The sequence below is a fragment of the Phoca vitulina genome, unplaced genomic scaffold, assembly GCF_004348235.1.
Source record: "Phoca vitulina isolate PV1807 unplaced genomic scaffold, GSC_HSeal_1.0 scaffold1, whole genome shotgun sequence".
Taxonomy (NCBI): domain Eukaryota; kingdom Metazoa; phylum Chordata; class Mammalia; order Carnivora; family Phocidae; genus Phoca; species Phoca vitulina.
Window position 1 is genome coordinate 34,691,595 of NW_022589704.1, and position 15,162 is coordinate 34,706,756.

A 15,162-nucleotide genomic window follows, 5' to 3' on the forward strand; every position below is an offset into this window, starting at 1 on the left:
AAGGTATCATTAATTGAACTGAATTTAACCTGATCTGAGCTTGCTTTTAGGTCTTTTGCCTCTTGGTAGAATGGATAGAGGCAGGAGCCCTGAACTAGGAGTGTGAAGATACAGTTAGTTTTATCTTGAACATACATTAGCTGTGTGTTCTTTGTTTTGGGCTCCTTATCTGTAAAGTAAACCAGTTAAATTAAATGAGCTCATAGTTCTGTTATGATACTCTCCTGCACAAGGCACTGATTTTGCTCCTCTCCCTCCATTTTCCTTTATTCCTACATTCATTGGTTGTCTGATTTTCTCCACCTAAGGGTAGATTCCAGCCAATTAAAATTTGATTGTCCTGCCCCCCACTGACACACCATAAAATCATCTAAGAGAAAACGGTCCTTGAACAGGAGCTGAGTAGAAGACACACTGCAAATCAATAAACCAATAAAACAAAATAGAAATAGTGCACTTACATTTTATTAAACTGTCATATCTGATCATCTGTATCAATCTGGCAGGTTGAATTACACCAAGAAATAGTAGCCTAGGCTGGCGGAAGCAGAAAAGGACATGGGGTGGTTTAAAGCCCTTCTGGAGAGGCTAGAGACGTGGGCTTGAAAACAGGAACAAGAGGGCCTTGGCAACAGACAAAGACCCAGCCACGTCATGCTCCCAGCACAGCTTGCGAGGGTACCGCTGATCTTCCATGGCCAGCAGTGGCCCTGCCTGCTACCACTGGGACCTCAGTTGCTGCCACCTCTGGAAAAAGTGAGCATGACTGTGCTACACGCTCCCCATCCCTTCTGCCTGGCCCCACTAGCTCTGGTTGCTAGGCCTGAGTTGGGTGTGTCTGACTGCTCAAGCCCGATCACAGGCTACAGACTCTAGCTGGGAGGGAGTGCTGAACATTCAGCCTGGGGCTGGCTTTTTTAGTTTCTTAGTGAGAGGCCATCTCTGCCTCCCAACTAGTCTCAGGAAGGGCCCCTGAGCTGGGCAGCCAAAAGAATGACAAAGGTTCATTTCAGTATTTTATGCTACTGGATTACAATAATTATTTCTATTTTCTTCACTGAAAAGACTTCCTGCTGCGCCGGCTTAGGGACAGGTAATAATCATAACAGCAGCAGGTAACATTTATCAAGCTTTTTCCATGTCCTGGGCGTTGTGTGAAGCCCTTTATATGCCTTTTCAATTCTCACAGTGATCCTATGTGGTAGGTACGATTATTTCCTTTTTATAGTTGAGGAAACGGAGGCACAAAAATATGTTAGTAACTTCTGCTAAGTTCAGTAGGTGGTACAGCTGGAATTTGAACCGAGGTGGTCTGACCTGGGCCATTCTGAGATAGTGGAAGAGGTGACTGGTCATTTGTCACCTCAGTTTCAAGGCATGGCATTCAGCCTGTAGACTTACCTGTGTTACCTGCTTACCAGCTTCCTCTTTTTTCTTCAGTAAACTTTTTTTTTAAGTCCCTTTTGTACCTGGCGTTATGCTAGGGGTGAAGATGGATGAGGCAACCCCTCTCCCCTTAAGGGATAAGGCAGACAAGCGAACAATCCATTCCCATACATTATGATAAGTAGAGATTTAAGATGATTCTACACTGTTTCCCTGGTTTCAGCAGGGGCAGGGAATATGTAACAGGGATGCTAAGCATTCTTATCTCTGACTTGGTGTATGTGAGTGTGGCAGGGAGGCTTCTCTGGGGGAGGGATAAAATCACTGGGGTCTTGGTCTAACCGGCTGTCTGTCTGGATGACCTTTAGCAGTTCTCATTGGGGCTCTTTCACAGCCTCTCCACATGCTGGACTATCTTGAGAGACAGGGGTTGGGTCTACTTCCCAATCTATCCTGTCCCTCCACACGTTTTTCCAAAAAGGTTCAAACATTTCTTTACTCAAGATTTCCTGTGGTGAAATCCATACCACACAAACTGGAGGCTTGGGGAGGGCTTGAAAAGTCAGCTGTCATGCTCACTAGCTTTACTAACAGACTAACAGTAATGTGCCCCATCCAACAGTTCAGGGCCCTGAGGCCCACCTCTCCAGAGTTCTCTCCACATGGACATTCCCCTAGCTGCTAGAGAGGGTCCCAAGAGACTTCCCTCCATACCCTTCCTCAACACACCCATTCTTCCTTCTATTCCTCACTGCAAATGCAAAGGAATGGTGGTTGTGGACAATAATGAGTGTCAGCAGCTAACAGTAATAGAAATCACTGGGGTTAAGTTCTGGGGGGAGGGTGTGTAGAAGCACAAGGAGCGTAGAAGGCAGAACCCTGGTGAACATCAACATGGAGAAAGATGAAAGGGCAGCCAGGGCGGCAGTGAGGGGTAGGAGGAGACACAAGCTTCCTAGAGGCCAAGGGAAGAGCTCATTTCAGAGGGGACAGGCAGCCTTGTCTTACCCCGCAGGAAGACAAGAGTGAGAACAGCCCTGAGGGCGAACAGTCAGGAAGTCATTCATTTCCCAGCAGAGATAATGCACAGATGAGGGCAACAATTCTTTGTGGATAAAAAGAGAAGTGACAAAAGCAGCTGGGGAATCCAAGGCGGAGGGAGGAGCTGGTAGAGAGGGAGAGTGAATGACGTGGGAAAGAGGTGGCGAGGGGTGGATCCAGAGGTTGAGACAAGGGTTAAGCCACAGGCTGAAGGGTCACCTCTTGGTCTGAGGCAGGCAGAGGTGACTTAGGCATCATTTGTTGCTTTTTCTCTAGTTCTTTAAGGTGTAGAGTTAGTTGGTGAATTCGGGATTTTTCTATTTTTTTGAGTGAGGCTTGGATGGCTATGTATTTCCCCCTTAGGACGGCCTTTGCAGTATCCCACAGGTTTTGGACCGATGTGTTTTTGTTCTCATTGGTTTCCGTGAATTGTTTAAGTTCTTCTTTGATTTTCTGGTTGACCCAAACATTCTTGAGCAGAGTGGTCTTTAGCTTCCAAGTGTCTGAATTTCTTCCAAATTTTTTCTTGTGATTGAGTTCCAGTTTTAAAGCATTATGGTCTGAGAATATGCAGGGAATACTCTCAATCTTTTGGTATCGGTCAAGACTTGATTTGTGACCCAGTATGTGGTCTATTCTGGAGAAAGTTCCGTGTACGCTCGAGAAGAATGACTAGAGAAAAAGCAACAAATGATGCCTAAGCCACGCATTAGAAGAGAAATAATTAAGATTCGAGCAGAGATCAATGAATTAGAAACCAGAAACACAGTAGATCAGATCAACAAAACTAGAAGCTGGTTCTTTGAAAGAATTAATAAGATCGATAAACCACTGGCCAGACTTATCCAAAAGAAAAGAGAAAGGACACAAATTAATAAAATTATGAATGAAAGAGGAGAGATCATGACTAACACCAAGGAAATAGAAACAATTATTAGAAATTATTATCAACAACTATATGCCAATAAATTAAGCAACCTGGAAGAAATGGATGCCTTCCTGGAAACCTATAAACTGCCAAGACTGAAACAGGAAGAAATTGACAACCTGAATAGGCCAATAACCAGTAACGAGATGGAAGTAGTGATCAAAACCTCCCAAAAAACAAGAGTCCAGGGCCTGATGGATTCCCTGAGGAAGTCTACCAAACATTCAAAGAAGAAATAATACCTATTCTACTGAAGCTGTTTCAAAAAATAGAAACAGAAGGGAAGCTTCCAGACTCATTCTATGAGGCCAGCATTACCTTAATCCCCAAACCAGGCCAAGACCCCATCACCAAAAAGGAGAATTTCAGACCGATATCCCTGATGAATATGGATTCCAGAATCCTCAACAAAATCCTAGTTAACAGGATCCAACAATGCATTAAAAGAATCACCCACTATGACCAAGTGGGATTTATCCCTGGGAGGCAAGGGTGGTTCAACATTTGCAAATCAGTCATTGTGATAGAACACATTAATAAGAGGAGGGAGAAGAACCATATGGTCCTCTCAATTGATGCAGAAAAAGCATTCGACAAAATACAACATCCTTTCCTGATTAAAACTCTTCAGAGTATAGGGATAGAGGGAACATTCCTCAAGTTCATAAAATCCATCTATGAAAAACCCACAGCGAATATCATCCTCAATGGGGAAAAGATGAGAGCCTTTCCCTTAAGATCAGGAACACGTCAAGGATGCCCACTCTTGCCACTCTTGTTCAACATAGTACTAGAAGTCCTAGCAACAGCAATCAGACAACAAAAAGAAATAAAAGGTAATCAAATTGGCAAAGAAGAAGTCAAATTCTCTCTCTTAGCAGATGACAAGATACTTTATGTGGAAAATCCAAAAGACTCCACCCCCAAATTACTAGAACTCATACAGCAATTCAGTAATGTGGCAGGATACAAAATCAATGCAGAGAAATCAGTTGCTTTCTTATACACTAACAATGCAACTGTAGAAAGAGAAATTAGAGAAACGATTCCATTTACAATAGCACCAAAAACCATAAGATACCTCAGAATAAACCTAAGGTAAAGGATCTATACTCTAGGAACTACAGAACACTCATGAAAGAAATTGAAGAAGACACAAAAAGATGGAAAAACATCCCATGCTCATGGATTGGAAGAATAAACATTGTTAAAATGTCTATGCTACCCAGAGCAATCTATACCTTCAATGCCATCCTGATCAAAATTCCGATGACATTTTTCAAAGTGCTGGAATAAATAATCCTAAAATTTGTATGGAATCAGAAAAGACACTGAATCGCCAAGGAAATGTTGAAAAAGAAAAACAAAGCTGGGGGAACACGTTGCCTGATTTCAAGCTATATTACAAATCAGTGATCACCAAGACAGCATGGTACTGGCACAAAAACAGACATATAGACCAATGGAACAGAATAGAGAGCCCACATGTAGACCCTCAACTCTATGGTCAAATAATCTTCGACAAAGCAGGAAAAAATATGCAATGGAAAAAAGACAGTCTTTTCAATAAATGGTGCTGGGAAAATTGGACAGCTATATACAGAAGAATGAAGCTCGACCATTCTCTAACACCATACACAAAGATAAACTCAAAATGGATGAAAGACCTCAATGTGAGACAGGAATCCATCAAAATCCTAGAGGAGAACATAGGCAGTAACCTCTTCGACATCGGCCACAGCAACTTCTTTCAAGATACATCTCCAAAGGCAAGTGAAACAAAAGCAAAAATGAACTTTTGGGACTTCATCAAGATAAAAAGCTTCTGCACAGCAAAGGAAACAGTCAACAAAAGAAAGAAGCAACCCACAGAATGGGAGAAGATATTTGCAAATGACACTACGAAGGGCTTATATCCAAGATCTATAAAGCACTTCTCAAACTCAACACCCAAAAAACAAATAATCAAGTCAAAAAATGGGCAGAAGACATGAACAGACACTTCTCCAAAGAAGACATACAAACGGCTAACAGACACATGAAAAAATGTTCATCATTAGCCATCAGGGAAATTCAAATCAAAACCACATTGAGATACCACCTTACACCAGTTAGAATGGCAAAAATTGACAAGGCAAGAAACAACAAATGTTGGAGAGGTTGTGGAGAAAGGGGAACCCTCTTACACTGCTGGTGGGAATGCAAGTTGGTAACGCCACTTTGGAAAACAGTGTGGAGGTTCCTCAGAAAATTAAAAATAGAGCTACGCTATGACCCAGCAATTGCACTACTGGGTATTTACCCCAAAGACACAGATGTAGTGAAAAGAAGGGCCATATGCACCCCAATGTTCATAGCAGCAATGTCCACAATAGCCAAACTGTGGAAAGAGCCGAGATGCCCTTCAACAGATGAATGGATAAAGAAGATGTGGTCCACATATACAATGGAATATTACTCAGCCATCAGAAAGGATGAATACCCAACTTTTACATCAACATGGATGGGACTGGAGGAGATTATGCTAAGTGAAATAAGTCCAGCAGACAGAGTCAGTTATCATATGGTTTCACTTATTTGTGGAACATAAGGAATAGCATGGAGGACATTAGGAGAAGGAAGGGAAAAAGGAAGGGGGGGAAATCGGAGGGGGAGACGAACCATGAGAGACTACGGACTCCGAGAAACAAACTGAGGGTTTTAGAGGGGAGGGGGGTGGGGGGATGGGCTAGCCCGGTGATGGGTATTAAGGAGGGCACGTACTGCATGGAGCACTGGGTGTTATACGAAAACAATGAATCATGGAACACTAAATCAAAAACTAATGATGTACTGTATGGTGACTAACATAACATAATAAAATTAAATTAAATTGAAAAAAAAAAGAAGAGGTGAAATACCAGATGTTGTAGACACAGATGAGTTTGCAAACAGAAGTGTTCTGTAAGCTTTCAAATTCATACCAATGTAGGACTATGAACGATCATTTTATTTAAAACATTTGTTTCCTTTTGAAAAAGCCATCTCTACATTTAAAACATTTTGGTACTTTTCCTTTAAGTAGTTTCTCTAACAGAATGAAAGGAAATCATTAGTTTGTGCCTAAGACTCTCAGCTGTTATATCAACCACTACACAAAGGGAGAGCCTCTTAGGATACAGTTAGTCATAGAAAGAAAAAGCAGGGGTTTCAAACTGACTAAAGCACCACAGAATTTAAAAGGGAAAAGATAAATACAATTGCAGATTCCTCCCAATGTAAAATTTTGACAATGAATATAAATAAGCCCAAAGGAATATGCTCACCAAATCAAATTTTATTCAGCCAAGGCAGTACCAGTAAGTAGCGAAATCTTTATCTTAACAGTTGGTTGTAGACAACATTATGATGTTCACCCTTAAAGCAAATATGAAATACTTTTCTCAGTAAGAGGATAACTAGTAATTTTTTAAACTCACAAAATATCATGTATCTTCTCCATCATCTTAATTTTATTAAGATAGATGACATAGATGGTTTTCTTAAGATCATATTTGCCAGTTTTTTTAAGTAATGAACCATATAAAGAGTGACAGAAATTATTTAGAAAAAAGGATAAACAACTAATAGGTCCTATGAGGTTACACTGCTGGAAATTTGGTGCTGTCAAAGAATTTCAGACACCAGTACATCTGACACATCATTGTAGCAATACAAGGTGGTCCACGTTCATTGCCACAATAATAGCAGAGGAGAGAGTGATTCCTGTTTGGTTGTAGATCCAGGAGGCCAATATAGGACAGTTCATGTGACTTAGGGGGTTGCGGTAGGCTGAAAAGTTCCTAATCCCTGGAACTTGTGAAAATTACTTTATAGGGCAAAACCACGGATATTACCTTATTTTGAAAAAAGAATCTTTGAAGATTTAATTATGCTAAGGATTTTGAGATGAAGAAATTATCCTCGATTATCCAGCTGGGCTCTAAATGTCATCACAAGTGTTCTTAAGAGAGAGGCAGAGAGAAATTTGATGCACAGACTCACAAGAGAAGGATGGAGCAGAGAGAGATGCAGTCACACACTCCCGAAATGTCAACAGTCACCAGAAGCTGGAAGAGGCAAGGATCAAATTCCCCCTGGAGCCTTCAGAGGGGGTGCAGCCATGCCGTTACCTTGATTGCAGGTTTCCGGCCACCAGAATCTTCGGAGAATACATTTCTGTCGTTCTAAGCCACCCAGTTTGTGGGATTCCGTTGCAGTAGCCTCAGGAAACTAGTACAGCGGTTGTAAAGGACATGTAGGGTTTCACCAGGTGAGAGCTGCATTGTGTGGAAAGGGGCATTTTATATTGAGAGAAAGGCAGGACAAAGGCAATAAAATGTCAAAAAATGAGTAAGTTTCTAATGAATTGTTCAGATATAATGTAAATATTAAGGGCTGGGTAGGAAAGGAGGGAGTAATTTCAGAATTGCTAACCCATAACTCTGAAAACTTGACTAACTAGAGTTGAATATTTGTTTACTGTTCTTGTTTTAACCTTTTGCTTAAGGCGATGTGGTCAAATACTGTGATCTAAAGTTGCTTGGATTCATTAATTTTCTCCTCTCTATTCAGGGTGACTGACTACATTATTCCTTTGAATTATGCTTAGGTTTGCTTATGCCTATTTGTATATAGTTTTAGTTTTTTCCCTATCTTTATATGCATGTATGTTTACACTCACAGATGCATTTTAGTATGTGAAACATTAACTAGTTTCAAAGTCAGAACTTCATGAATACATGCATTCAAAAGTATCGCTCTTCCTTTCTTCTAGCCCTTTCTCACTCCTACTTCCGTACTGCCTGCTCAGTTTACTATGGCTGCTGTAGCAAATCACCACCAATTCACTAGTTTCAAACAACAGAAAGTTGTCTTCTGACGGTTCTGGAGGTCAGAAGTCTGAGACAAGTCTTATGGAGCTAAAATGAGTATGTCAGCGAAGGCGTGCTCCTTCTGGAAGCTCATGGGGAAAAATCTGTTCCCTTGCCTTTTCCAGCATCCAGAGCTGCATTCCTTAAGTTCTTCGATGCAGGGTACCCTCCTCCTTTTTCAAAACCAGTTGCATCCCATCTTGTGATTCCGCTTTCCCTGTTTCCATCACACAGCCTTCTCTTCCGCTTGTAGTCAAATCTCCCTCTGCCTGCCTCTTATCAGGATACTTGTGATTACGTTTTAGGATCCACCCTGAAAATCCTGGATAATCTCTCCATCTCAAGATTATTTATTTTTTTTAAAGAATTTATTTATTTGTCAGAGAGAGAGACAGTGAGAGAGAGAACACAAGCAAGGGGAGTGGGAGAGGGAGAAGCAGGCTTCCCGCGGAGCAGAGAGCCCGATGCGGGGCTCGATCCCAGGAGCTTGGGATCATGACCTGAGCCGAAGGCAGATGCTTAACCTACTGAGCCACCCAGGCGCCCCAAGATATTTAATTTAATGACATCTACAAAGAGTTTTTCCATATGAGGTAACATTCACCGGTTCCAGGGATTAGCACCTGGATAATCTGGGTGGCCATTATTAAGCCAACTGTAGGTAACTAATCTTAATAGTTTTTTGTTTATGATTCCTATGCTTCTATTTGTACAATTGATTAGATATATGTAGGTTTTCTCATTCCCCATTCTTTTTTATACAAAAAGTGACATACTGTAAAAATTCTTGCATTTTTGTCTTTTTCACTTAACAAAATATCCTGGAAATCACTCTATATTAGTTCATTGAAAATGACCTCATTCTTTTCCATAACTTCATACTACTCCATTATATGGATGTACCATAGTTTATCCACACACTCTCTTATGTATAGGAATTTAGTTTTTTTTCTGATATTTTGCAATTACAATACTACAATCACTTTGTGTGTAGAACATTCATACCTTTGGAGGTACATCATTAGGGTAGATCTATTATGCATTTCGTGTATGAGTGAGTTTGAATATATTTCCATATTTGTGAGAAATATGTGAAAAAGGTATGTGTATGTATATGTCTCACAGCTAGGAATTTCTCTGTTTTTTGTTAAAAAAATGCTTAAACACAGTCAAATTTATCAATTTTATTTTTTGTTGTGTCTGAATTTTGAGTCATAGTTAGAAAGTCTTTTCCTACATCCAGGTTATAGAGAAAATCACACATGGTTACTTCTAGTACTTACATGATTTCATCTTTGACATTTATATCCCTGGTCCTGTTGGAGTTTATTCTTGATTATAGTGTGACACTTGGTTTTAATTTTATCTTTCTCCAAATAGCAAACCAGTTGTCCCACTGGTTAAAATGTCCACCTTTTATATTTGTTAAAATATATGTTAAAATGTCATTTCCCAAGTAATTTGAGATACCATGGTTATCACATACTAAATTGCCATATGTATTTGGATCTGTTTCTATAAATTTCTATTTTATTCCATTCGTCTATTTGTCAGTTTATGCACCAGTACCATGAGTAGATGAAAAACCAGACTTACAGTATATTTTAATGAGTAGTAGGGCCAGTCTCCTATCGTAAACTTTTTTTTTTCATAGTTACTGATAGCAGAGTATATTTCTTTTTTTTTTTTAAGATTTTATTTATTTTTTATTTGACGGGGAGATAGAGAGAGAGAGAACAAGTAGGCAGAGAGGCAGGCAGAGAGAGGGAGAAGCAGGCTCCCCGTCGAGCAGGGAGCCCAATGCGGGGCTCGATCCCAGGACCCTGGGATCATGACCTGAGCTGAAGGCAGCCACTTAACAGACTGAGCCACCCAGGCACCCCTCCTCTCGTAAACTTTTATTTTAAGTATTTTTCTGGCTATTTTTGCATGTTTATTTTTCCAAGTGAATTTTAGTATCAACTTTTCCAGCTCCATAAAAATCTTGTCAGTATTTTTGTTGGTACTTTTTAAATTTATAAATTAACTTAGAGAAAACTGGTATCTTTATGACATTATGGAATGTCTTTCCATTCATTCAAGTCCATTTTTATATCTTTCAGGGGATCCTTAAAATTTTTCTTGTATAAGGTTTGCACATTTCTTGATGACTTTATTCTGAAATATTTTATCTTCTTTGTCACTACTGTATTCTCTATTTTCAGGGTGTATAGTAAATATATCCCTAAGATCTACCTTATTGATTATGCTTTTTACTTATCTATTTATTTTCCTTTCTTATTTTTTATTTACTTCATCTGTATTGAAAGTAGTATATTTAAGTTTCCTACTATTAGTGTATTTCTACAATGTTTCTTTGCATGCCCTGAGATTTTTGCTTTATACATGTGTTGCTGAGTTGTTTGGTGAATAGAATTCATAACTGTTATATATTCATTGTGAATTGTGACATTAAAACGTGTCCTTCTTTGTCTCATCTAATGCACTTTGACTTAAAATTCTACTTTGATATCAGGATCACAGTGTCTGCTTTCTTGTTTCCACTTACCTAGTAAACTTTTGCCCATTCCTTCAGTTTTAGACTTTCTGAACCATTTTGATTTAGACAGGTTTCTTATTTTCAGCTGCTTTCTTTGTGAACCAAATTGAAAAATATTTTTCATTTAATAAATTAAACCTATTCATATTGATTGATCTGACATATGCTTTGTCCTACTGTCATTTTATGTTAAATTATTTTATGATATTAACATTGGTATAATTGTTGGGTTTCTTTCTGTGTATGATGCATTTACTTTGCTCTTTTAATTTTTAAAATTTCTTTTTGTATTTAGAAAAGTTTGTAGTGTTATTCTAGTGATTATCTTTTATTTATACCTTTTATAAAGCCCTTAGTTCTTTCAGTTCTTTTTTGTTTAACCTCTTCTTACCTGATTTGCCAATTTTAATATTATCCTTTAACCCCCATTTATTGCCTATATCAAAATCAATGAACCAATCAATGAACTTACTCTACTTTCTTTTTTCTCTCTGGTATCTCCCATTTTACTTACATTATTTCTACTTTGTTTGAACCTATAACACATTATTCTTTGAGTTTTGTTCTCACCTTTGTGTAATTTTAGATCTATAATTAAATATAGTAAATGATCACCATCAGTCTTTTTGTTTGTTTGCTTCAGAGGTAGAATTTAGTGATTTGTTGGTTGCATATAACACCCAGTGCTGATTACATCAAGTGCCCTCCTTAACGCCCATCACCCAGTAACCCCATCACCCTACCGACCTCCCCTCTAGCAACCCTCAGTTTGTTTCCTAGAGTTCAGCGTCTCTTATGGTTTGCCTCCCTCTCAATTTTCATCTTATTTTATTCTTTCTTCCTTTCCCCTATGTTCATCTGTTTTGTTTCTTAAATTCCACACAAGTGAAACCATATGGTCTTTGTCTTTCTCTGACTGACTTATTTCAGTCACTAGCATAATACCCTCTAGTTCCACCCATGTCATGGCAAATGGCAAGATTTCATTCTTTTTGATGGCTGAGTAATATTCTTGTGTATGTGTGTGCGTGTGTGTGTGTGTGTGTATGAACATATACACCATACTTATACACCATATACACCACATCTTCTTTATCCATTCATCTGTTGACCATCAGTCTTTTAATGAAGTTTTGCCACTTGGTTGAATGGAAAACATCTTTTCACAGATTCTTCAAGGAGGGCTCATGTATACAAAATTCCCTGAATTTTTCCTGTTTAAAGTTCATTTCCTCTTGTTTTAATACTTGAAAAACAAGTTGACTGAATATTCTTGACTCACACTTTTTTTCCTTGAGGTTTTAAAAAGTGCTATTCTGTTGTTGCCTTTCATGGGTATCGTTTTTGAGCTGTCTGGTGCCAGTTTAATTCTTTCATTCTTGTAATTGCTTGATCTTTTTTGCTTGAAGGCTTGGGAATTTTTATCTTTGAAGCCCAATAATTTTATTCGTCTATGTCTTGAAATTGATAATTCTGGTTTAATTTTCCCATGTAATTGATGGGTCCTTTTGTATATAGATTTCTATCTTCTTTTATAGTTCTGTTCCAGTGTCATTTTGTTTGTCTTCTCCAGGGAATACCATTATTTGTATGTTGCTTCTTCATCTTTCATTTCTCTCTGACCCTAAGTACTTCTAATTTTGTATCTCATTTTCATTATCTTGGTTATTTGCCTGACTTTTTTCAATGTCCCTTATTAAATTTTCACTGGACTTTATTTTCTCCAAAAACTTTGCAATTTATATTTCATTTCTGTGATAATTTTGGTCTTTTTCTTCTTGGGTTCAATCTTTTCATTTCTTCCTTTATAAAATATCCATTTCTATTTTTTTAATTATTGAATTTGGGGTTCAAAGTGTTTTTTCATATCCCCAAAAGAGTCTTTGTGGATATTTAATTCACTTTGGAGTTTGTGTTGCCATTTTCTTCTGCTTTGGGGTTGTTTTTATTTTATTTATTTATTTTTAAAAAGATTTTTATTTATTTATTTGAGAAAGAGAGAGCATGAGCAGGGCAGAGAGGAGCAGAAGGAGAGGGAGAAGCAGACTCCCCACTGAGCAGGGAGCCCGATGTGGGGCTTGATCCCAGGACCCTGGGATCATGACCTAAGCCAAAGGCAGACGCTTAACCATCTGAGCCACCCAGGTGCCCTGTTTATTATTTATTTTAAAGATTTTATTTATCTGTCACAGAGAGAGAGAAAGAGAGAGGGCACAAGCAGGGGGAGCAGCAGGGAGAGAGAGAAGCAGGGTTCCTGCTCAGGATGCAGGACTTGATCCCAGGACCCCGGGATCATGACCTGAGCCGAAGGCAGACACAACCAACTGAGCCACCCAAGTGCCCCTATTTTTTTTTTTTTGTGAGGGGGACTTTTTAATCAGAGCTGAAGTGGTCTTGTTTTCTGTTTTTTTCTTATAATAGCTTTGTATATATTTACTCTGTTTTCACCTATTCATTTCAAAGATTTTGGATGATTTGTAAGATTTCAAGTTCAAGGGTGCCCTCTTCTGAAGTGAAATACAGTTTCTTAATGGATGGTGTGTGTGTGTATGTGTGTGTGAGATATGGACTAACGATTGCATATTTTCACAGCTTTATCTTTCTCCTTACTTGATCCTAAACTTTCCTTTTCCTTCTTTTTCTCTTCACCAAGCTCCAAAGGATGTGTCTCCATTCCCTTCTTACCTTCTATACCTCTAGAAGCAATGGTTTTCAAACACTGTCATCTTGAATCATGTGCATTTAAAAAATTTTTAATATATAGTAAGTATTCTGATCTACCAGAATTCTTTACCACTATTTTAGCACATGAGTAGACTTCTCTTTCCGTGGTTATTTTAGATCAACTATAGGCCCGTCAGCAGCTCTCCTTTTCTCCCATGTATTCTTTCCAGACTACCCTGATTTCTCTGTGCAAGTCTGTGGTAGGACCAAGGGACACAGTTTGCTGAGGTTTGGTTTGTTTTTCTATTTATGGATAATTTGAACTATGGGTGTTCTCTTTTAGTTTTACAGATGGCATGAGGTTTGTGTGGTTTTATTTGTTCTTTTTATTGTTCTATATTACGTATTTTGGAGAAGGAACTGGAGAATTCAGATTTACACAGCTCTGGCTGCTATTATCTTGGCTACCCCAAAATCCTACACTAGTATTATTTTGATGGAAGTGCACACTTACACCAGGCATTTTAAAAAGGGAAACACTGCAATCCACCGGGAGTAAGTAAATAAAGGATTCCCCCTTCCTAAACCTTATCCTGGGCTGGAGGGAGGGAATTGTTTATGGTTTGGGAATCTTTTTCCAAAGGATGTACATGAAGCAATTTGCTTCTCCTCAACCACAACAAGTCTCCATCTCTCCCATCCCAGGGAGAGCCAGAAGAGAAGGGTATAGTCTTAAGTCTGATCAGGTCTATGACTAACAGGCTCTGATTTATATAGTGCTTCCTCTTTTCCTTCCCTTTAAGCTCCTATGCATCAGAGCTGGGGTTATCCTTACTTCTGGGAGAGGTGGTGGAGAATATAGTCAGTTAAGGGCTTTCCTGATGCTTGGCCTCCTTATAAGGCTTCCCCTCTATTCAATCTACCATACAATGGGGGAACAGCCAGAGGGTGAGGTCACCCCAGTGCTGCTGAGCTAAATATCTGGGCTTTGGCTTGAACCTTGCACTTGTTCTCATCCTGGCTCAGATCCCTGTTTACCTTAATCACCCTTGCAGTCTCAACTCCTCAAGCTGTCCACTGCCAAATGGGCTCCCATTCCCAGATTGCTACTATGTCCACTAGTCTGAACCCATCCCTGACTCTTCTCATTCCTCTTAAACATTTCCATTGAGCCTCTTACAATTTCCTTTGTAAATGTTCCCATCATTTCTCTCATCTTTTTTCTTTTTTTTTTTTTTTAAGATTTTATCCATTTATTTGAGAAAGAGTGCGCAAGCAAGAGAGAGCACGAGTGGTGGGGGGTGGGAGAGAGGGAGAGGGAGAAGTAGACTCCCCACTGAGCAGGGAGCCTGACATGGGGCTTAAAGCCAGGACCCTGGGATCATGACCTGAGCTGAAGGCAGACACTTAACCAACTGAGCCACCCAGGTGCCCCTTTTTTTCTTTTTTTTAAATTGGAACTTGTCTGTTCCTAGAGGGCCTGCCTCCTCTAGAGCCCTCTCAAGTAGTGACTGCTTTTCCTTCCACTCTCTGCATACATCAGGGTCAGGAGGTGGGGTTGCTGTCTTCTTTTCTCCCATTACTGTTAACAAACATTTTTTCCTCCTTCCTTTCTCTAAGTCCCAGCTAATCTGAACTGTGTGCCCTCTGGATATAGTATCTCTCCTTGTCTCCTCAATTTACTCTTCTAAGGTTCTTCTAATCATCCATTG

General features: G+C 39.3%; 1 protein-coding gene across 3 annotated transcripts in view; it reads right to left on the minus strand.

Annotated features, from left to right (window-relative positions):
• The window catches only part of SGO2 (shugoshin 2), a 66,950-nt gene that overhangs the window by 45,261 nt on the left and 6,527 nt on the right, over nt 1-15,162 (minus strand). The window contains exon 1 of one of the 3 annotated variants that reach the window (XM_032405115.1): nt 462-545. The exons of the other annotated variants lie outside the window; for them this stretch is intronic. Within the exon in view, the coding sequence (XP_032261006.1) occupies nt 462-489 (28 nt within the window). The 5' untranslated portion in view covers nt 490-545. Of the gene's footprint in view, nt 1-461; nt 546-15,162 lie in introns of those variants that run through there. 3 annotated transcript variants of the gene reach the window in all.